This window comes from Psammomys obesus, unplaced genomic scaffold (assembly GCF_907164565.1).
Source record: "Psammomys obesus unplaced genomic scaffold, mPsaObe1.curated_primary_1811, whole genome shotgun sequence".
NCBI lineage: Eukaryota > Metazoa > Chordata > Mammalia > Rodentia > Muridae > Psammomys > Psammomys obesus.
Window position 1 is genome coordinate 18215226 of NW_026596125.1, and position 22809 is coordinate 18238034.

Consider the following 22809-nt stretch of genomic DNA (forward strand, 5'->3'; position numbering starts at 1 on the left):
CCTTGTGAGCTCACCTCTACCGGTGAGGCAGGCATGGGGGCTGCACTGATTTGGGGCTGTGCACACACACACACACACACACACACTCACCCCTCTCTAACCAGTGCACCTAGCAACCTATTAGCAACCGAGGACCCCAGACCACGCCGAGCTGCACACACTGTGCTCTTAGCAGTGGAATAAGGTTTTCACCCTGTAAGATCCATCAAGCTGAGATTCACTTCATTGCTTATGTCTGGGCACAGCGAAGAGAAGGCCAGTCCGGCCTGAACCAGTTTGGGGCATACGCACTGTAACTCCTTAAAGTGAACTTTTAGAGACAATCCCTTTTTATCATCGTGTGCCTCTGCATAACCAGTGTGTGTATGATTACAAACCAAATGAATTACGGGAAGGGATACACACAGGAGAGAAATGGTTCTGAGGCCTAATCAGTACAACAGAGAACCAGGCAACCTGCCTCCCAGCAATCACGTGTGCCTCGAGTGTAGACCCCACAAAGGGGCCATAGGTCACAGCCTGGGCCCTCGTGTCTTCTCACACACACGCCGACACCAATCTGAAGACCGTATCCTTGCTGAATGCTCTATTGGGAATAAAGCGTTCCTGCTGCTTTGCAGCTCTGTGTGCCTTTCTCCCTTGAATGAGACACCAGTACTTGGAAACCAGCCCAGATCCTAACTCCAGTAACCCAGACACTGCTGGCGAGCACTGCAGTGGGTCTGGCTCCTCAGGTTGGTACAGACTTGACCAGCGTCCGTGCTGGGCCCTGCTCTCGCTAAGGGCACCAGGAGCTAGACTCGCTCTGTGGCAGTGGCTCAGAGGCAGGTGCTGAATGATTCAGCCACTCCCCTGGCCAGCCGCCTTCTCCGGGGCCCAGGCTCTGCAGATGAACACGAGCATGCTGCGGGAGGGGCCTGGGCGTCCTGCAGATAGAAAAGCGTGCAACCCTGAAGCACGCTACCCCACTTACTCCTCTGGGATCTAAAACTGCCAAGTGGATGCTCACACTTTAAAGCCTTCCTGGAATTGTGAGGTCCACTCCATAGGCAAGGCGGCTGAACGGCTCTCCAGAGAGCCCACAGAAGCAGCCATTTACCCCAGAGACTCAGCTCCTATGTCCCGTCGACAGACCTTCCGCACATGAGAAAAATGGCCAGGCCAGCTATGCGTCCCCGGGCTGTGGCCCAATTCCAGCTGCCCCAGCTGCACATCTCTCAACAGTATTATTTCTCACTGCAGCCTGTTCCGGCAGGAAGGCACTTCCCGTGTGTCTCTGTGTTAAGAGAGGCCGCCACACATGGGAGCCTCATTTATTTAATAGGCTTCTGGAACTCACCAGAGTTACACAGTTTATGCAAAATACCTCTGAAATAAAACCGGACAATTTCCTGTTCACAGTCCCCTGAGACTCAGCCTTTCTCTGTCTTTGTGTCTATCTGTCTGTCCGTCTCTCTCGCTCTCTGTCTGTCTGTGTCTGTCTGTCTTTGTCTCTGTGTTTCTTTCTCTCCATTCTATCTTTCCTGAAGGCCTCACAGGAACACCCCGCCATCCTCTCTGCTGCCATCTTACCGCTGACTGCTCTGCAAGGATCCATAGCTGTCCTGAGTGTGCAAAACCTGAGGGACTGAGCTCTGACACATTATTTCTCCCTGGACTGAGAGCAGACAGGCCCCAGAGGGTCCCCAGATGAAGTGGATCAGTGTGCCCAGCTCTGCAGCCCTCATGGGCACTGACTCAGGCAGAGGCCCTGGACCTGGTTCAGCCTGGAGGATGCTCCACTGAGATCACTCCAGCTCTGCTCTATCTGGGTTGCCTCCCTCCCCCTCTCTGGCAGGTGAATGCACCATAAACTTCTACTCCGTCTTCTAAACGCTTAAGGGAGCGCTGCCATGTTCCCTATATCAGAACAGCATGCCCGGTTTTCCTAATGCTCTGAGGGCGCACTGCTTCTGCGTCACTCTGAAGTCGCTCTTGGGGGTGGGCTGGCAGGCAGCTACCCCCACAGAGGAGGAAGTAATCCCGTCTGTCTAAGGCCCGAGTGTGGGGTCAGGGCCCCTGTGGGCATCCTCAGACACTGGGCTCAGAGTCTGGCTTTGCACATGTACTAACCAGGGTTCTCCAGGGAAGCAGTGCAAGCAGGACACTCAGCCACCCAGCAGGAGACCTCCTACAAGGGCTTTGCTCATGATTACAGAGCCTGACGAACGCCATGGTCACCAAAGCTGGAGACCCAGGAGAGCTAGTTGAGAGCTCCTGTCCAAAGGACACAGGTTCAAGGTCCAAGAAGAGCTGGTATTTCTGTCTGCCTCCAAAGGGAAGAAAAGAAAAAACACATCCCAGCTCAAAGGCAGGCAGCACGGATTTCTTCCCTCTTTGCCCCATCCAGCCTTCAGTTGACTAGAGCAGGTCTGTCCATGCTTCAGAGGCGTCTGCTTTACTCTGAACAGATAGATGACGACATTCAAAACACCCTCAAGGAGCGCCAAGAACGTCCTCTTAACCAGGCATCTGGGTAAACTGACCCGTTGGCTGACCTGCAAAATTCGCCTTTATAGGTCTGGACCTTCCTCGCTCTGCTTAGAAAGGCATCGGGTTGTGGCGGAGGGATGGTGGGTGCTGCGCTCCCAGTCTTCCTGGAACTGTTTTAGAAGGCATTGCAGGCAGCGCACACCAGCCTTGCCCCGAGGGCACCCTCTAACTTCCTAACTCTAAGCCCCTGGCTCCGTGAGCAGGCCCTAACTCAGCCAGCTTGTCACCTCCAGTGCCTTCCAGAGCCTGGCAGAGGGACCTGTGTAGAAGAGATGAGGCTGAATAAGGCGGTCATTTCACACCCACTTGGTCTGTGAACTGAGTGGAAGTATCAAAGCAGAACTACAAAAGGTCAAAGCCAGTGCTGCCAGAACACTACCAAATGAAGGCTACCCTGCCCCGGAAGACAGTTCCTAATGTCCTGCATACTCTACACAAACCAATCCTCCTGCCTCAGCCTTCTAAGTGCTGAGTTTTCAGGGATGAGCCGCCATAACTAGCGTCAAGAATGCAGTGCCCTCCTCTAGACAGGCAGGGATGCCGCTCATCCTGCCCACTCAGGGACTCTGTCCTAGAGCAAGCCAGGCCAGGGCTGCACAGCCTGACAACTGACCCGCCACCATGCCTCCCTCTTTCCCCAGTCTAAAAATAAGACCTGACCCCTTTCCAGGTCGCACACTCGCTGCTGAAGTCTTCCTGTGGCTGGGGAGGCAAGCTGAGGCCATGAATCTTGCATGTCCTTCCTGGGAACAGCTCAAGCCCAGCACAGCCTGAGCAAATGACATGCTCTGTTGGCCCATCTGTGAACACCACAGGAAGTGATCCCCGGGGAGTGCTGCCCAGGTCCCATGTAAATAACTGCGATGCACCCACCCGCTCCTCTTCCTACAGAAGTCCTCTCTTTCTGGAACTCCACCCTCCTCCTCCATCCCTATAAAAGCAAATCTATTTTTGGCAGCTTCATACACAGAGCCAGATTCTCACACTGCACAGAGGAAGGAGAGAGTGGAGGAAAAGGTCCTGGAAAGGGGACACAGAGGGGAGGGATAATCCACCCTTGACCTTGTACAAGCTGAGCTCTACAAGCTGTGCCGGGTAAAGCCGTGAGTGCTGAGCAGAGCCCATGGTGCTCAGCAATGGAGCCACGTTACCATCTGCTGGGGATCTCAGTGATTCCGTGGCCCTTTGAGACCTAACATGACATCAGAAGTGACACCCTGAGAAAGGTGGGCGCGGTGCCTCCTGAGAGGACACATGGAATGCACTGATGTCCCTAGCTGGGACCCACTGTCAAGGCAGAGCATTGACCTATGCCTGGCCAAGGCCAGCTCTGTGCTGGGGCAGGAGAAGCAGTGCACGTGGCTAGCTGTGCCTGTCACGGACAAGGCTGGGCACAAGCTGTCTGACAGTGGGGGTGGTATTAGTCACGTTTCCTACTGCTGATGCAAACTGCCTGACAAAGGTAGTTGCAGGGTGGCAGGGTTACTCCGGCTCACAGTTTGAGGGTACAGACCGTCGCCGTGGGAAGGGCACGGTGCGGGGCTCGAGGCTGTGGTGGCATGGCCCCATCAGGAAGCAGGGGGATGAGTGCCAGCGTGCTTAGCTCTCTGTCCATCCAGTCTAGGACTCCTGCCCAGGAGTGCCACCTGCAGGTACGGTGGCTCTGCCCACCAGTTATTGCCACATCTCATCAAGCTGGCATTCAATGTCAAGCACCTCAGAGGCCGTGAGTGTTTACGGCATGGGTGGACCCTTGATGGCTGGTCACTAAGCGCAGGAGAGTGCTACCTCTGACACTGACTGGCACACCACGGAGCCACGCTGCTGCCCTCGCACGGGCACCTGCCAGCACTGTTAGCCCTCACCTGCTCTGAGAGCTGCATGCTTCCCTGTGGCTCTGACAGGCAGTGAGCAGAGGCCAGTTCAGTTCCCCAGCTGCAGGTGGCCTTTTGCAGCCTGCTGGCCAAGCCGAAATGCCTGGGCCCCAGCCAACAACCTTGCCTGTTCCTTTCTTACACAAACATTCTTGTTTCCAAGGCTTTTCCTCAAGTTTTTCATCCTTCATCTACAGGAAATGTCTCTGAACCCCAGCTTGAAATCCATCCCCAGAAATTTACAGTGGAAACCTAACACAGAAATCCCTCTGTTAGGCTGAAAACAGCCGCAAGCAGACTCCTCATCCCTGTCCCTTCCCGTTTTCCTTAGGAAGCTGGAGCACGCCGGGAGATATCTGAGCACAGTCACGCTGTGGGAATTCCGGGCCCCTTCCTGTGGCCCCTCACCTGATAGGCAGCTTCTCTCATGAACTGCTTGGCTGGCTGCTTCCAGATGGCAGGCACGGTGATGACCCATCTGACGTCAGAGTTCTCAAAGTCCGCCCCTGCCTGGTCACTCAGCTCCTGACACCAAGAGAGTAAACAGCAGCTGAGGAGCCTCTGCTGCCCGGACACCACGCGTGGCTGAGCAGTCTTTTACCACGAACTCCAGGAGTCTGCGTCTGCCGTCCCACCAGGGCAGCGTGGAGACTGGGCGCCCTGGCTCCTCTCGTTTACTTCATCACCCACACCCCTCATTCCCACACCCCCAGATCCCTGGGAATTACTAGTCTTCTCGTCTCTGGATTTACCTGTTACGAATGTTTCAAATGGAATTATATGATGTGGCTTCTGTATGTTTTTTCTTTTATTTTACATGATGCTCTCAAGGTTTAACCAACTGTAACATGTATCATTACTTCATTTCTTTTCGTGGCTAAATAATATTCTACTGAACAGACATACCACATTAGGTTGCAGATCAACTGATGGACATCTGACCTGTTTCTTCTTTTTTAGTTTTTATGAATAGCGCTGATGTGAACTCTCACGTAAACAGTTTTATGTACATGTTTTCACTTCCCTAGGAGTGGAATTGCTGGGTCCTGTCTCTGTGTTTATCTTTCTTAGGAACTGCCAAATTTGTTCCAAAATGCTGAACCACATTCTCTCCCTGCAGGAGAACCTCCCGCTAGCTGGCAGGGGCAGTGGCCCTTAGCCGGCCTAATGCCATCCCTCAGACTCACCTTCAGTGCCTGCTCCTTAAAGTACTGCAAGGCGTATGCAAAGATTTCAAGGGCTTTGACTTTCTTGCCATTTGCTGCTGTCAGGTCTGTGTCCATGGTGAGGTCCTGGAGGGCGGGGATGAGGTGGCAGTAAGGAGGAGAACCCTGCCTTTGCTTTGGGAACTACTGTTGGAGGACCAGTGCAATCCCGGATCCCTGTGTTTAGAGGGACAGAGACAATGGTGTATCCCGAAAGGGGCCTGGCAGCAACATTCCTCCCTCTATGCGAGCGCTGGCTGTTCTCTGCAGGCCCCACCTTCACTGTGTCCTCCTTCCTATCTCCCTTTCTTGGATCTGTGGAAGCAGGTGTCTCTGGCCAACAGCGGGTTCTGGGAACGGGTAGCAGGTGCCAAGCCCAGTGCAATTTACATGCAACTTCCAGACACGGTCACCCTTGGGAGCCCCGTGATAGCAGCTTAAATCATACCCCTTCACTGCCAAGTAGGATGCTGACACACACCAATCTCCCCTTCCCTGGTGAGCTGCCAGCCAAGTCACTAAAATAGACGAGCTCCTATTTTAAGGCTGGTTCTGTCTAATCTGCTGAAAGCCAGGCATTGCAGCCTCTGCGGCTCTGCCTGAAGCCAAAGCAGCTGCTGTACCGGTTCTCCCATAGAGGATACTGTGCAGAGGCCAGATGGTGGGTGAAAGAGGTCATCGAAAAATGATAAACAGGATCCCTGGGGGGAAGGACAGGTGGAGAATGGAAGGGAGCCCCTGGACTAACCTGCTTATTAGTGTCAGGGACAAATTAATCAGTGGGCATCACACTAATGCAAGCTAGATAACCAGGCTTTTGCCTTCATTTTGAGGCAGGGCCACGAGTTACTAATGGGTCCTTGTGGAATCCTGGGTTATATCCTGCACCATCCGCTCATGTGCTCTGCTTCCAGCCAGCACCCTCTTCCCCTGGTGCCCAGCAAAGATGCTCAGCTTCTGGATTCTAAGGTCAGGGAGGCAGCTGAGTCCTGAGAAGCTCTGTGTATCCATTGCCAAATCCTGACAATTGGCATGAAGTCCTATCAGGAGAAAGAGGGCGAGTCCTTTCCAGTCAGAGCTGATCTATGGTACAGAAAGCAGCCTCATATAAGACTGGAGCCTGAAGGCTAGGTGCCAGCGTTGGCTCTCCTGCTACCTCTGTAGACCCTTCGATGGCTGACACAGCTGCTATCTGACCAGAACTCTCCCTCCTCTGGGAGCATCGTGTATTTCCATCACTTTGATTCTTTCACTCTCCTAGTGAATAAGATGCTGTAATTGTCTCCATTTTTAAAATGTTGACCCTGGTGACACAGGCTCAGAAGCTGGCCCTGTCCTTCGTCTGGGCAGTGAGGGAGGGCTGGCCCTGATCCTCACCTGGGTAGTGAGGGAGAGCTGGCCCTGTCCCTCACCAGGGCAGTGAGGGACAGCTGGCCCTGATCCTTACCTAGGCAGTAAGGGACAGCTGGCCCTGATCCTTACCTAGGCAGTGAGGGACAGCTGGCCCTGATCCTTACCTAGGCAGTGAGGGACAGCTGGCCCTGTCCCTCACCAGGGCAGTGAGGGACAGCTGGCCCTGATCCTTACCTAGGCAGTGAGGGACAGCTGGCCCTGATCCTCACCAGGGCAGTGAGGGAGAGCTGGCGGCTGACCAACTCTGCTAACACACTTTGTCCTTTCCAATACCTAGCCCACCTATGAGCCACTGGAGCCATAGGGGTCAGTCCTGCAGACCAAAGCTGCAAGACCTCTGTGACTCAGGGCAACAGCAGGATACCCACAAGGAGTCTTGGTGAGGCCCAGTACTGATAGTGTAGCAGAAGCCAGAGGCCTCGAAACAGACCAATGACTCTCTGCAATGAACACGTGCAAGTAAAGCCGTTTGAGCAAGAGGGTAGATTGTGTGACACACTGTTACACACCACAGCTTTGTGGCGAGATGGTGTTTGGGCTAGGGAAGTCAGAAGGGTGGCGGGCAGATATGGAAGGACTGGAAAATGAGTGGGATTGGGGTGCATGGGGTGCAAGTCACAAAGAATCAATAAAAACTATCAAAATAAATAAATAATGAGTACATTTTTAGAACGGAAAGTACAGTGAGGTATGGCCGGGTCACTGGCTTGGACTGCGTGTCTTGGAGGAATCAGGGGTGGAACTGAAACCCTAGGCATGTGGCCCAGAACCTACGGTCTTCATCCAGCTCCTACCTTCCCCGGGCAGCTTTGGGGGGACATGCCTGTTTGACAGGACACCTAGCAGAATGCTGGCTTGCTCAGGGTTTTAGACGCGAGGCCACCCATCTGCATTCTGCCTCTAATGACTTCCACTTGCTTTTAGCTTCTTGCGCCACACACGGGGGCGGCGTGGCTGCTATCACATCTAAACCCATCAGTTAACTGCCACAGCCCTGACCCACTGCTCAGGTCTTCAGCCACAAGTTGATCTCAGTGGATAGAAGGTTTCCCAACAACAGCTCGGGCAGCAAGGGGGCGGCACCCCACGCCTGTGACACCCCACACCCTCATCACAGCTGGGAGGCTCCCTGGCCTGCCAGCTTCACAGACAAACAACTGAATACCGCAACATGCCGGGAGGGCCTGTGAGCCCACGAATGGACGGGGGACCCCGGGGGGGGAGGGTGCTGAGCTCCCCAGGCAGGCCAGCTCACCCCTGTGGTGTGGAGTTTCATCTTGAACTTCTCCAAGTACAGCCACTGCTTGGCCTCGTTGGGGTCCAGGTCATGGTAGAAGTCCCTGGCAGCATACCCAAAGCTGTGGAACCTCCTCTCTGGCGTCAGCAGGATGGTTGTCGGGGTCTTCTGGTTGGAGACGCCAGGGTCACCGCCCTCCCACCTCCTGTCACCAAGGGAGAGCAAGGTTACAGGAGTGTGAGAACCCAGCCGAGTCATCATAGCACTGCTGAGTACCTACTATGTGTGTGTGTCACTGGGAAAGGCAGGTGTTCTTCCTGGCTGGAGTTTTCTGTTTCTCTAACTGCTACACAATGTGTACACAGCTCTGGGGGCCTTGCAGCGTGAGGGCCGATTAGTGAGCTAGTGAGCTAGTGAGAGGGCTCAGCCAGTAAAGGGGCTTCCACCAAGCCTGATGACCTGACTTCCCTCCCTGCTGGGACTCGTGTGACGGGGAGAGAGAGCGGACTCTTGCGAGTTGCCCTCTGACCTCCACATGCTCCCTGCAGCACACAGGCACCTTGGCATGTGCATTGTCCCAGCCTTCACATCATTAGTGAATAAAAATAAATATTTTATGTTTTTAAGAGCAAAACTGGCTTCCCATTATTCATTTTTCATTTGTGTGGTGTATACGGTTGCTGAGTGAGTGTGCATGAGAACGCACGCACACACATATGTACATAGGCCAGAGGTTAACACTGACATTTTTCTTAATTGTTCCCACCTTGTATTTTGAGAGTGTCTCTTACTGAACAAGACACTCACCAGTCACACTCCGGGGCTGGCCAGTGGGCTCTGGGGTTTGGAACCACACCTCAGGGCTGTGCCTGGCTTTTACATGGGTGCTGGGACCTGAACTCACGCCCTCACACCCGCCCAGGAAGCCCTTTACCCAGGGAGCCTCCCCAGACCCTCTTGATGAGGCAGCCTCGGGCTGAGCCACCCCTGGCTCTCAAGAGGAGGCTGAGTTTCGTGGAGCACGTGTGACGTTTGACACTGCCAATGGCGGTGTCCTTTACAAAGCGCACACTCAAGGAACCCGCAGTGGAGTTGCGGAGAACGAAAGCAAACACCTCTTCAAGTGTTAAGCGAGGCTTTGATTTTGTGCCGGGCCGCACTCAGAGCTATCTGAGGCCAAGTGTGGCCACGGCAGCTGCTGCAGGCTGGACACGCCAGGCCATGCACACTTGCTGTGAGTCCCTACGATGGCTTCGGAGATCTTAAAATCATCCCCTAGTTGGGAAAAGTCACAAGTCCTGAGTCTCCGGAACTGTGGGAGGATGCCTGAAGACTGGACAGGAAAGGCCGGTGTCCCCACTGACGCGGGCCAGGCACTGAGGGCAACCCGGGGTCACCAGGGTGAGGCCCCGCCCCTGCTCTCCCAGTGGCCTGGTGTTTCCACACGGCCCGAGCGGGCACCTTCCTGCTTACGTTTTTCACGTGTGCTGACTTAGCCCAGAAAATGCCTCATTAAATTTGCACAAACAGCCCATGAGGCCGATCCTGTCTTTATCCCCACCTCAGAGGTGAGGAAACAGAGGTGTCGCAGGTTCAGGACTGCCCAGAATCGCACAGGAAGTCACCAAGCTGGCCCTCGGGTGGCGTCTGTTACAGATATTGCACGGGGCCCCTCTCACCCGGGCCAGAGCCGGGAAGTGACCTGGCTGAGGTTCAGCTGCACTGCACAGCGCTCCCAGCCTGCCTGTGGACGAGCCACAGCGATGGCTGACGGGAACCTGCAGGCAGATGTCAGGAGGAACCTGGGCCCAGATGGCTCTTCCCGGCTCCCAGACCACCCCGCGAGTGGCCCCACACAGGTGTGACGCCCCATCTCAGCACTTACCTCATCACATGGATGCACTCGGGCTCCTTGGTAAAGCTGTAGGCATAGCCGCTGGACGTGGTGCCGAAGTCTATGGCCACCACCACAAGAAACGCCTGCTGCTCCGAGACCGGGTCTGTGTCGTTCTACAAGAGCATGGGGAGTGTGGGTGCCAGGCCTCACCCTTGGGAAGAGCCTCCACCCCCCCCCCAGTTTGGCATTCCCGGCAGGCAGGCTACCTGGGCTCACCAACCTGGGTCACTCACTGCCCTGGTTCACTCTCCACCCGGGCTCACTACTCCTACTCACTGGCTCACTACCCTGGCGCACTATCCTGGCTCATAGCCCTGGCTCACGCAGGCTGGCCTCCACCCTGAGCGGCCTGGAGGGGCAGGAAGGCGGCCCCAGCAGGGGTCAGGTCAGCTGGCTGAGGGTGCCACCTTAAGATGCTTCCCTTCATCTGCTGAGCACACAGCTAGCGGCTAAAAGCTACGAGGGGGCAGAGCCTCAGCAGAGGGTCTGCTGGTGTAGACACAACCTCTGCTCCTCCAGTTCCCGAGTCCTGGCAGAACCCGGCACCACACAGGGCACTCACCGTGCCTCCTCCCCCGCTGCCGTGCGGACCTTACATGGACACGTCCAGGCATGGACTCTGAGCGCACACACCTGTCACATGACCTCCGGCCCTGGGCCCCGTGGCCTAGGCCGATCCTTATCTGTGAGGCCACTTCAAGTGTTCAAGCTTATCTTCTCTCTGAAGCGAAATGCAGCCCCTTTCCTTCTCTTCTCTTTTAACCCCCGAAGAAGTGCAAATGATAAAGCGGCAAATTTTGTACTAGCACTGCCAGATGTAAGCCGGCCACTGCAGGCCTTCCAGGTGACAGGAGAGGGCTCCGGGACAGACGAAAGCGAGCCAGCACACCTAAGGAGCCGGGCTCCCTGTGCTCCTCACCAGAGCCTTCGTGGCTGTGGACAGCTAATGCAAAGCTACCTTCCTTGGGCTGCACCCCACCTGTCCTGTGCTTGAGCCTGGCCCAGGACCACAGGCCCGCAGGACCACAGGACTGCTCCTGTCGCTCAAGAGGACCGAGGGGCCATTCCCGGGCCACGGGGTCTGGACCACGGAGAGCATCTCCGAGGGCACAGCCCTGTGGTTTGCTGCTTCACTCCATTTCTCTGCCTCCGTAGGTAGGACACGCTGCCTCTCAAGGGCCGAGACCGCGCGCTCACACCACCGTCCAGGCTGGCCTCAGCCACTGCCAGCCACACCTCAGGGAGCCTCCAGGCCTGGGGTGGGGAAACCCAAGTGTACATGCTTCTACCGCAACAACGTGCACGCAACGAGGGGGTGTGAAGGGCTGCAGAAAGCACACGCAGCCACCACACACACACACACACACACACACACGCTCACACACACACACACACACACACACACACACATGCTCACACACCTGCACACGCAGCCACCACACACACACACACACACACACGCTCACACACCTGCACACGCTCACACACACACACACATGCTCACACAGCTGCACACGCAGCCACCACACACACACACACACACACACACACACACACACACACACACACGCTCACACACACACACACACACGCTCACACACACACACACACACACGCTCACACACAGCTGCACAGGCAGCCACCACAGGCACATGTACACTCACATGCATTACTTACCAAGATATGGGAGGGGGACAGAGGTGTTATCCCTGTGTCCCCGAGACTCCGGGCTGGGGAGGAATACGCAGATGTGGGAGCCGGTTCTGAAAGGAAAGACAGAAATTAGTTTCTTGAGGGGAACACGGGCCAGCCCAGAGAGCAGGGAGGGAGCCTGGGAGGCTTTGCCCTCCACACAGGGAGAGGCTGCTGTCCCGCCGAGCAGGGAAGGCAGCACCCCTCTTTTCTGAGTGACCACAGGACTGTCACTATGCCTCCTCCCTTAGGCAGGAGATGCTGCTCTGTGCCAGAGGGCTCAGCTCCTGGCCAAGTGCTCGGCAGTGCAGACTCCAAGCACTTGAGCATCAGAGCACCCGAGTCATCTGTGGTGGAGCGTGGTCCTCTGAGGAAAGCAGTGATGCACCTCATCAGAGCAGCTGTGGCTGCTCGCCGGGGCCCACCCTGTGGGGTGTGGACTGTTAGCTCCCCCTCATAGAACAAGGGGCCCCCAGGACCATCCCCAGAGACCCCAGCCTTTGCAGGCCATTCTGCCCCAGCCACAATGGCCTTGGGGTCTGGGGAAGTGCTGGAGCACACAGTCTGGGGACCATTAATGGAAGGGCGCCTCTGGTGGCCAGGAAAGCCATCGTCCACATGCTTGGTAAAGATGTTCCAGTGAGGGGACCCCACACCCGTACTCTGTCACTACCCCCACCTCGTCCTTGAAGCAATCACAGTCACCGGGACGTCTTAACTGAGAGGCAGAGAGACGGGCTGTTCACGCCTCCCTGGAAGGAGTTACTGCAACAGCACCAGAGAGGGGCCAGTGCTCCTCTGGAGAAGCGTCCACAGCCCTGGGGTCCCAAAGCTGCAGGGGACACCCCTGCCCCAGGGAACTCTTGCCTACGGAACATGGGGCATAAGAGCAGCTCCCAGGGACAGCATCCGGAGGCTAGACCATCACCTGCCCCTCTCTAACATGAAACCCTCAAAGCACATGACCTCGTGTCTTCAGGGACGCAAGAGGTTTCCTGCATTCAGGAGGAAGAGACTGGAAGCCAACAGCCACTGGGTTAGCTTCCCTGGCCCTGGGACAGGTCCCCATAGGGACACTAGGTCAAACTGAAGATGGACCAATGACCAAGTGCCATGAATCTCATGCCACTGCTGGTCCTGCTGCAATGATTCAAGTACAGACATTTGTTCTGCAGCAGCCTCAGGGGCTCCGAAGGACAGGGCACCCTGACCCTGGTCAGCGCTTACAGGTTCCATATCACCCTCATGGCCATTGCCCATGGCTGGCAGGGCCCCAAAGCAACCAAGCAAAGATGGCTGCCAGAAGCTGCCAACCAATCAGGGAGGCGGCAGCCAGGTGCTGCACCCACCCATAGCAGGGACCAGGCGCTGCTCTGAGTACCCTCTACTTCAGTAGCAGCTGAATTCAGTGTGGGCACTCGGGGGGCAGGCTCTGTCTGGGAAAGACTCTCCCCTCGGGGGAGAAGGAATAGCTCCATCTGGTAAACCACTTTGTGCTCATCCCAGGCTCTGGCAGAATGATCTTTTCTACTTGGTGGGAATTCAAAGGCATCACTCCAGTGGCTCCCGCACAGGCTGAGCAGTGGAATGGATCATGAAAGACAGAATGGGAAGTCTCATACCTGCAAGTCACTTCCTACCTGGGCTCATGGCCTTTCTCTTTCCCAGAAGGCTCAGTGAGTTTAGGACAGTATGGTCAACTTCATTAGCCACCAGGGAAATGCAGGTCAAAACTACAATGAGAGCACCTGGGAGGCAGAAGCCCATCAATCTCTGTAAGTTCAAAGCCAACCGGCCACCAAAAACTAAAGTGAGATGCTACTTCCCCCACAGGATGACTATAATCTTAATTTAAAAGGAAAGAAAAACAAGTACAGAAATTGGAACTCTGGCACTTTGCTGGTGAGAATGTAAATGAGGCAGCTGCTAGGGAAAACGGTTGGTTTGGCTGCTCCTTGAAATGTCATATACAGAATAACTATGATCCAGCCATGTAGCTACTAGAGCCTTGAGGACAGACTCGCAGAGACTTGTCTGTGATGGCTCACTGCAACAGGACTCACAGTAACCACAGGTGGACACAAGCCCGGGTGACCATGAGCAGAGAGGTGAGAAGGCAAGCGTTGTCCCCCAACACCAGGGACTAGCACTGGGCACAGCACAGCGGCGTACAAAGGGCCTGACGTTCCTACACACGCCATAATATCAACGAGCCACAACGCTATGCAAATGAGCTGGGCGTGAAAGCGTATGTGCTCAGTAATTTCACCTGTACACGATCAGGAGAGGAAACCGAAGGGACAGAAAGTGGATGAGAGGTGAGTTCCTGCCCAGGGCAATAGAGAGCTTCGGGAATAATCAGCGAGGATTGTGACACACACGCCACCAACCCAGGCCAGGCCGCTCCACTAGCGGTGCCGTGTGCACTCTATCACAGGAAAAAGTGCTCATTAAACATGCTCCTCGGGCTGGTGGTGCTCCTCAGGGTCAGGTGGTCAAGGCCCTCCGCAGGTGGCAGCCTGGATGGAGTGCCTAAGGCCTTCTCTAAAACCACAGCTCACCTTGATTATCGGCGAACACATTTCCTGTTCCCATCAGTACCCACATTCTGTCCTTTTGTTTCCTTTTTCTTGTTTTTTTGTTTGTTTGTTTGTTTTGTTTTTTTGTTTTTTTGAGACAGGGTTTCTCTGTGTAGCCTTCGCTGTCCTAGACTCACTTCTTAGACTAGGCTGGCCTCAAAACTCACAGAGATCCGCCTGCCTCTGCCTCCCTGAGCGCAGGTGTATGCCACCTGGCCTGCCATCCCACTGCTCCTGAAGAAGGAGGTGACTCCTCAGCTAGCCTGCTGGACACCGCAGTGTTGTTCATGTCTGAGCACCAGGAACCTCTTTTAATAAACGCCAAGGATTCTGTGTGTCCTTGCTGGGGCTGAGCCAGGCACTCCTTCGTTGATGATGGTTCCGTCCTATACAAAGTCCCTGGGGCAACCTCGGGAGAGCCACCATCCGCCCAGGAGCCATGCTCTCTCCACCTGCTACCTTGAAGGCCTGAGGCCCTGTGTCCACATTTGCACAGAAGGTCTTGGAAGACACCAAACATCTAATTGCGCAGAAAATCTGGTGTTGGCAATTAGCAAACAAGCTCGCACAGACGATGCATATGCCTCGCTGTTGCCTAGCACTAATTACCCTGTCACTCAGGCCTTCCCAGGCCTGTCTCTGTTCACCCACTGACAGGCAGAACAGCACAGGTTGAGTGTGCCTCGAACATATTCATACCTCGGGACCTCGGGGTCACTAGAGCATGCTGAGGGAAAGAATCAGTGATGGGAGAGCTGGGGGGACGCCAGAGCACGCTGAAGGCAAGAATCAGCCATGGGGACCTCGGGGAATACCAGAGTGTACTGAGAGAAGGAATCAATGATGGGAGAGGTCGGGGGACACCAGAGCACACTGAGAGCAAGAATCAGCGATGGGGAGGCGGCATGAGCCCTCTCCAGGCCTCCGGGAGTGGAGCTCCACAGACCTCTGCCAGCAGAAATTAAAACCAGCTGCATGTGCAGATTTCATAGATCTGCGTAGATGGGTGGAATGGCAGCATCTTCACACATCCGTGCAAAAACAATTTCCAAAGTGTCACGGGGAAGTGGAAGATAGCCTACTGTGTTCCCTGAGAGTAACAGGGCGAAGCTCAGTTCCGGTGCGCTGGTGGTCCCAGCCAGGGCTGACCTCTTTCAAGCTGAATACCGGTAACGATAACCAAACACACACACAAGGACAATGGATTGTTAAATATTTCCTGATAGATGAAAGATGACTGACGAGACCTGGTCTGTGAGAGGCTGCAGGTGTAGGGGACAAGAGTGCTTCTCTGCCCGTCTCTTAGACACAAGTCATCTGCAAAGGAAATGCCAGGTGCCCTTAGTTCCTACTGCTGACCTATGACATCTCCGCTGGACACAAACTCTGACACAAATAAGCTTGACACCGAAAGCTCGGCCTCCAGGAAGTTTCCTACTGGGGGGCTTGGAAGGAAAGGAAATGTAGGCTCAGCTGTAGATGCGGAGAAGGAAGACGCAGCTGTAGATTAGAGGGGAATGCCTAATGAGGAAGGGGGCTGAGGGCAAAGCTGAAAATCCCAGGAACTGGGGGAATCTAGACCCCAGTGTCTGCACTAGGTCACACAGGAACCATCTAAGCCTGGTGCATAACGTCACGGGTGGATTAGCTTTCTGTCGCTGGGACAGAATACCTGAGCTCGTCATCTGAAAAGGAGGAAAGGTTTGCTTTGACTTGCGTCTCTAAGGTTTGACTCAGGGCTGGCCCTGTTGCTTTGGGCTGTGGTGAGCAGTCATGGTGGGGACACACAGTGGAGGAAGCTCACATACCTCCGCTGGGCCAGGAAACACAGGCGTACAGAAACACACACAGAGACAAACAAAGAGAGCGAGAAACACACAGACAGAGAGAGAGAAAAACAGACACACACACACGGACAGACACACGGATAAACACACACACACACACACACACACACACACACACACACACACACACGGGTTTAGAGAAAGGACAGGATCTCAGTGTCTCCTTCAGAGACACAGCCCATGACCTCACTTCCTCCCAGCATGCTTCTCTTCTTCCGGGTCCCACTGTCTCCCAGGAGCCTTGGTGGGGACAGTAGGAGGATATACAGTTTTAGGTGCAGGAGTCAGAAAGACAGGGACCATTTCAAAGATGAAATCACCAACTGCAGAAGCCTGGCAGGGCTGAGGGAAAGTGACCCCAGAGCTTCCTAGTGAATGGAAATTCAGTCCTCAAGTTTTCTTCATCATTAGTTTTAGACAGATTTTTGTGAGGATAAGAACTGAACCCAGAGCCTCACAAACCCCAATAGTGCTCTACCACTGAGCTGTAGTCTCAGCCCATGTTTTAGATGATTATTATCACCTCGGTCTTGTACAATTATGGTGTAGGTGATCTTAAAAAATTGTTTAGTAAAAAAAAAAAAAAGCTGACAAGGATGTTTGTTCACTCTTAAGCCGGGAACCCTCACATACATTCTTCAGCCAAGTCACTTGTTAAAGGAACATTTTCAGCACAGAAGGGTACAGAAAATTAAAGTATTTACACAGCAAAGTAAAAGATAAACTAATAAAAATATACTGAACCAGTAAGTCTCCTGCTACAGGACTACTTGCAGCTGAAGCCTGCCAGAGGGGAGCAGCTTAATCCCCATGGCCTAAGAATTAAAATGTAGGCTTCATCTGGTTCCAGCTATAAAATGCAAGGCACGTAAAAATAGGTCACATTTTATTTGCTCCCAGCTCTAATGGCTTTAATCAGAGCAGACATTCTTAAAATAAAAATAAATAAATATATATATAAATACATAAAGCCTTGCAAAAGGAGTTGTAACTCATAAGCTGGCCTGTTGGCCTTGTCTCTGTGGGAGACATTAGTCAGCAAATGGCTGTCTGAAATACAGAAAAATCAATCTCATGCCATAAACAGCTTTTAAAGATGAAGACAGAGTCTGAGGCTGGCCTCACACTGCGGAGCCTCATACTCATGTCAAACGTGACAGGTGTCTCAACACAGGCTCTTTCTCTCTCTGAGAGCTCTTTGCTGCCTTTCAGATTTATGTATCTATTAAATAAACAGTCCTGTCCAAAGACACGTGTTTTTTTTTTTTAAGGTCTTAGAAGTTTAAAAATGCAATATATACATTTTCCATTTCTTCCTTCCTGGGCTGACAGTTAGTTGCCTAAATCACAGCCTCTGTGAAGAAGCCTGCCCTTTCTCCCCTAAACATCCTCCTGGCAATGTCATCTTAGAAAACCGATCTGCTCAAGGGCAAGGGTAGGTTACTGGAAATGTCTTCGGGAAGGAGGATAAAAACTCTTTTATTGCCCTGGAACAGGCCTCATGGCTAGCTGAACTAAAAGCATTATACCCAAGCTGAAGGTCCATCTCAGTAAATAATTGATGGGTTTTTTTTTTTTTAATTGCCATGGTTGATGTCCAGAGTAAATGGAAATTTTATTAGCATGAGCAGCGAGATCCTCCCACTACAGAATGCTGAGTGTAAAAAAATGCTCCATCATAATCATGGAAATGAGCTTTCTGCGGTTGAAACCAGAATTTCCGATAGGGACAGGATGGGGGCTGTGACAATGGGCTGCATCTCCGAGTGACCCTTCCTGCTTTCCAGACAGCCGGAGAGATGAGACGGGACCAAGAACAGTGAGGGTCCCCATAGGGGCTCAGCTGGGCACTACATTTTCTTCTCATGTGCCCAGGTTCAAACCCTGGTTCCTAGGCCTTCAACGTGTGCCTCTGCGTGGCCAGGCAGCTGCTGCTAGCAGTGAGCGAATGCCTTGTGCACCCACAGCTTGTAGACATTAGACTCAGTAGCCACGCGTCCCCCAGCCACTGGCACCATGCATGCGGAGGTCTACTCGTGGACTGTGCTCCGTAGACTGAGGTCAAGTCTCGCTTCCTGTCCGATTCCCCAGCTCCTGACATATCACACAGCTGTGAACGCTGGTCAGTTGCATAGCTGGATGGATAGGTGAGTGGATGAATAGATAGGTGAAGAATGGATAGGTGAGTGTGTGTGTGTGTGTGTGTGTGTGTGTGTGTGTGTGTGTGTGTGTAAGTGGATGATGGCTGGTCTTAACTGTCAGCTTGATAGAATCTAGGATCCCTAGACATGCCTGACGGCTGTGATTCTGACTGCTCAGACTGAGGTGGAAAGACCTGCCTCTCTGTGGTGGCAGCATGCCCTGGCCGAGACCCTGGAATGTGTGGAGAAATGGAGGTGATCAAGCAGCATTCACCGTCAGCCTCTGCTTCCTGCCTGGACACAATCCGACCAGATGCTTCTGGTTCCTGCTGCCTGGTTCCCCACCATGGTAGGCTGTCCTGAATGCTGAGCCGGAAGAAAGCCTTTTCCTCAAGCTGCTTTCCTCGAGACATTTCATGGTGGCAGGGAGAGAAGGTAAAGCAGATGCATGGATGGATGCTCACATGTGCACACGAGGGAACCTGGTGACTGTTCTCCAGACCCACAGACTTGGAGGACCATGAGGACTTGACCGACTGAGGCTCCGGTTCTTGGTCAGTGTGTTAGGCTGCCGCTAAAATGTGGGAGCAACTCTCAATCAGCCAGCCAAGCCTGGCTCCTCAGACACCCCTTCTGCCAGAGGAACTGTCATTCCCAGACAAGGAAGGTCCTCCACTCTCTCTCAGTCTATCTCCAAGCCTCGATATTCCCATTTCTAACAACGTTACTAGCACGTTTGTTCCGGACACTCTGGGCCTTGATCGTGAATCCTTCTTGGGTCTGCCCAGTGCAAGCCACACTCACCTTGCAGCCAGCGCTGTCTGGTCAAAGCAGAGATTCCCCCACTTTCTCACTGCTGTTAGGCTGAGGAAACTCTGGCACCTCAAGGCCACCAGCCCCCATCTACAGCCTCCTGGGCCCCCATGCCTGGCCACGGGTGGCCCACGGGCCCCAGAACACTTTGCCTGGTAGGTTCCTCTGCACAGAAGTGTCCTAGCTTCTTTGGCAAGACAACCCTACCTCCAGCTCCTTTTGTTTGGGTGTCAGAAGAGGCTATGCTTGGTGACGCACTGACAGCGTTCAGGAAGTGCTAAACCAGTTTCCTATGAGAAACAACCACAAGGAAAAGGTGAGGGGCTGGGTTCTCACTCCGGTGAGCATTAGCGCCCCCTGGAGGGCACCCCTCATCCTCCAACAGGGCTGAGGCACTAAGTGTGAACCCACAGGGAGTTCCCAGAGCCTGACTGTCCTGGGGACCAACTGCTACAGCTTCAAAGGGACTCAAAACACAAACCACAGGAATTGAAACCTGAGGACTTCTACAGGCTCATCAAACATTCTAAGCTGTGAGAAGACAAGAAATGTAAACATTGACCCGATAGTGGCAATGTTAAGGATTAATTATTCCCAGTGGAGTTGTAAAATCCTTTAAAAAGCAAACAAACAAACAAACAAACAAAACATGCCCTTTAGGGAGGCACCCTCGAATATTCACAGCTGAAACAGTGACTAGGAATAGGATCAAAATCACATGGGAGGGTGTGGCCCAGACTGGCCCAGCTGGTAGAGGGCCCAGCTGTGAGCACAGCGCTCGGGATGTAGAGGCAGAAGGATCAGATTCTAGGGTTATCTTTGTCCTGGTTGGGTTTGTCAGCTTGACACAAACTTGGGTCATCTAGGAGGAAGAAGCCTTAATTGAGGAATTGCCCACATCAGCTTGGTCTTGTAGGGCATTTTCTTAATTAAGTATTGATATGGGGAGTGAAGTCCACTCTGAGCGGGCTCCCTCCCTGGCAGGTGGTCCTGAGTCCTGTAAGAGAGCAGCAGAGCAAGGCCCGAGGAGCAAGCCAATGAGCAGCACCCTCCATGGCGTCTGCTTCAGTTCCTGCTCCAGGTTCCTGCCTGGAAGCCCTGCTGTGGCTTCCCTTGATGATGGCCTGCAACCTGCAACTCCAGGACCCTTCCACCCATTTCTAGATGATAACTTGAGTTATCATCTAGAAACTATTGGAAGTGTTTTAGCCCTGAAACCTACTGGAGACGTTTTCACTGAACAAACACTCCATGCAAGCTGAGCACTTTGTGGCTAAAACGCACAAAGCCCTACCTCACAAAGTTGCCTTAGATACTATTATGATTTCTAGTGTAAGGATGAGGAAAATGAAGCCTCGGAGGTCTGGGCGCTGTGCAGCGACTTGGAGTTCTCTGACCCCAAGCCTTGCACTAACCTGGCATTACATCTGCTTTCAGGTCTCATATTGCTAAAACCACGAGACAGGCATTGTCCTACTCACACACTCATTCTTTTTAACCTTTATTCTCCTCTTACACATTATACCCCAACCATGGTTTCCCCTCCTTCCATCTACTCCCAGTTTTCTCCTCTGTTTTCCTAAAAAAAAAAAAAAAAAAAAAAAAAAACAAGCAGACCTCTCAGGACACATCCACTGACCACAGCCTAACACGATCCAATAAGACTGGGCACAAACCCTCCTGTCAAGGCTGCACAAGGCAATCCAGTAGGAGAAAAAGGGTCCCAAGTGCAGGCAAAAGAGTCAGAGACACCCTCCCACCCCATTCCGAGAACACCAGGCTACACTACCTTAAGGTACATGCAGGGGATTATCTCAGGGTCCACACTTGTCACTTCGTCTCTGCGAGCCCCTGTGAGCCCTGTGGGCCCTGTTCTCCTGGTGTCCCGACCCCTCTGGCTCCTGCAATCCTTCCTCTGCAGGGCTCCCCTGGCTCCACCTGGTGTTTGCTGTGAGTTCTGCATCTGCTCCCATCAGCTGCTGGAGGACACTTCTGGTGACAGCCGGGCTAGGCACCCATCTCTGAGCATAGCAGAGTATCCTCAGGAATCATTTCATCAACTCTTTTTCTCTCCAGTTGTGTTTGGCTCTATCCTGGGTCTCCAGGCTGTCCTGGCTCTAGTTCCTGGCAGTGTGAGGTGTGCGCGCCCTCTCGTGTGGTGGGTCTCAAGTTGGACCACTCATGAGTTGGCCACTCCCACAAGGCCTGTGGCACCATCGTTTCAGCATGTCTTGCAGGCAGGGCAGATTGTAGATAGCAGGTTCTGTGGCCAGGTTGGTGCCCCAGCCCACTGTTGGGAGCCTCGCCAGCTGTAGAAATGGCCGGTTCAGGATCCGCACCCCTGGCTAATAGGAGTCCTTCCTCCCAGACTCCCTCCATCTCTCCCCACAGCCGCCGCCTGGTTCCTCCTGCTCCCATCCCCACTGCCACATTCTACCTGCAGGTATTTGCTTCCTTGAGCACCAGCCCTGGTTAGTGTTTACTGTCAAGTTGACGCAGCCAGGGCCACCGAGGAAAAGGGAGTCTCTGTAGAGACTCGCCCAGGTCAGACGGGAACTGTCATGACTGTTGCCTGGTATGGGAGGGCCCGACCCACTGTGGCACGTACTACCCCTGACAGATGGGCCTGGGCCCACACACACACACACACACATGCCTGTCACCTGGGACTTTGCTTTGGTCATTGGTGTTTATGACAGCAACAGAGATAAAACTAGAACAAGTTCCAGAAGCTGGAAGTCAAAGGCTGAGAGGCCTGCGGTGGGTGCAGGGCCTCCTTGCTGTGCCATCGCAAGGCAGAGAGCAGAAAGGCAGAGGTAGCACAACCCTTTATCAAGCGCTCACCCTGTGAGCACTAACAGGCTCCTGAGGGTCCACCATTAATGCACCCCAGGAGAGTCCTTGGAAGCACCTATCTCCTCCTAGCCACCCTTTAACACTGCTGTGTTGGGCACTAATGCTCTGGCATGCGAGATATGAGGAGTACATCCAAATCATCGCAGGTAGGAATGAAAATCCCCACTTCACATGTGAGCAGAAAAGCATGGGGAGTCAGGGCATCGCAAGTCCTAGCTATTTATGCTTCAAGCCCAGGCAGCCACATAGCTCTGCATTTCCTGGGCTGCAGAAATCAACAGGAGCCTTTATTTTTCAAGCTATTAATTGGTCGAAACTCAAAGATCCAGGTAAGGGAGGGATAATGATGTCACAGAAGTACAAGAGTAGCGTTAGAAAAGTGGGAGTTCAAATCCTGAGTGGGAGTTCACTTCCCAGATGCAGGCCTTGAGTGGGACACTTTTTTCCCCCCTTGGTATCTCATTTTACTCGCCTAGAAAATGAGGCTGGGTAACCATGGCAATATATTTTCTTGTGCACTATGAGGATGAAGTAAAAGATGCCTATTAAAGCTGTGCTGGCCAAGCATCCAGCACAAGTTTTGCATGTTATTTTATCTCATCATCATCACCATCAGATTGGTGCAGCTGCTGAGGAGGAAATGGCCTGTGCTCACACCTTGGAGCAGGCAGAGCGCCCTCAAGCATACAAGGTCAGTAAATGTTTGGATTCTGTGGGTTTGTC

At 53.5% G+C, this 22809-nt stretch overlaps 1 protein-coding gene across 2 annotated transcripts in view; it reads right to left on the bottom strand.

Annotated features, from left to right (window-relative positions):
- Hspa12a (heat shock protein family A (Hsp70) member 12A) overlaps positions 1-22809 on the bottom strand; it is a 138893-nt gene that overhangs the window by 18884 nt on the left and 97200 nt on the right. For both annotated transcript variants that reach the window (XM_055630043.1, XM_055630044.1), the window contains 5 exons: positions 11836-11921; positions 10147-10271; positions 8280-8466; positions 5594-5698; positions 4815-4931 (listed from right to left, as the gene is read on the bottom strand). In XM_055630043.1, coding sequence (XP_055486018.1) covers positions 4815-4931; positions 5594-5698; positions 8280-8466; positions 10147-10271; positions 11836-11921 — 620 coding nt within the window. The remainder of the gene's footprint in view (positions 1-4814; positions 4932-5593; positions 5699-8279; positions 8467-10146; positions 10272-11835; positions 11922-22809) is intronic.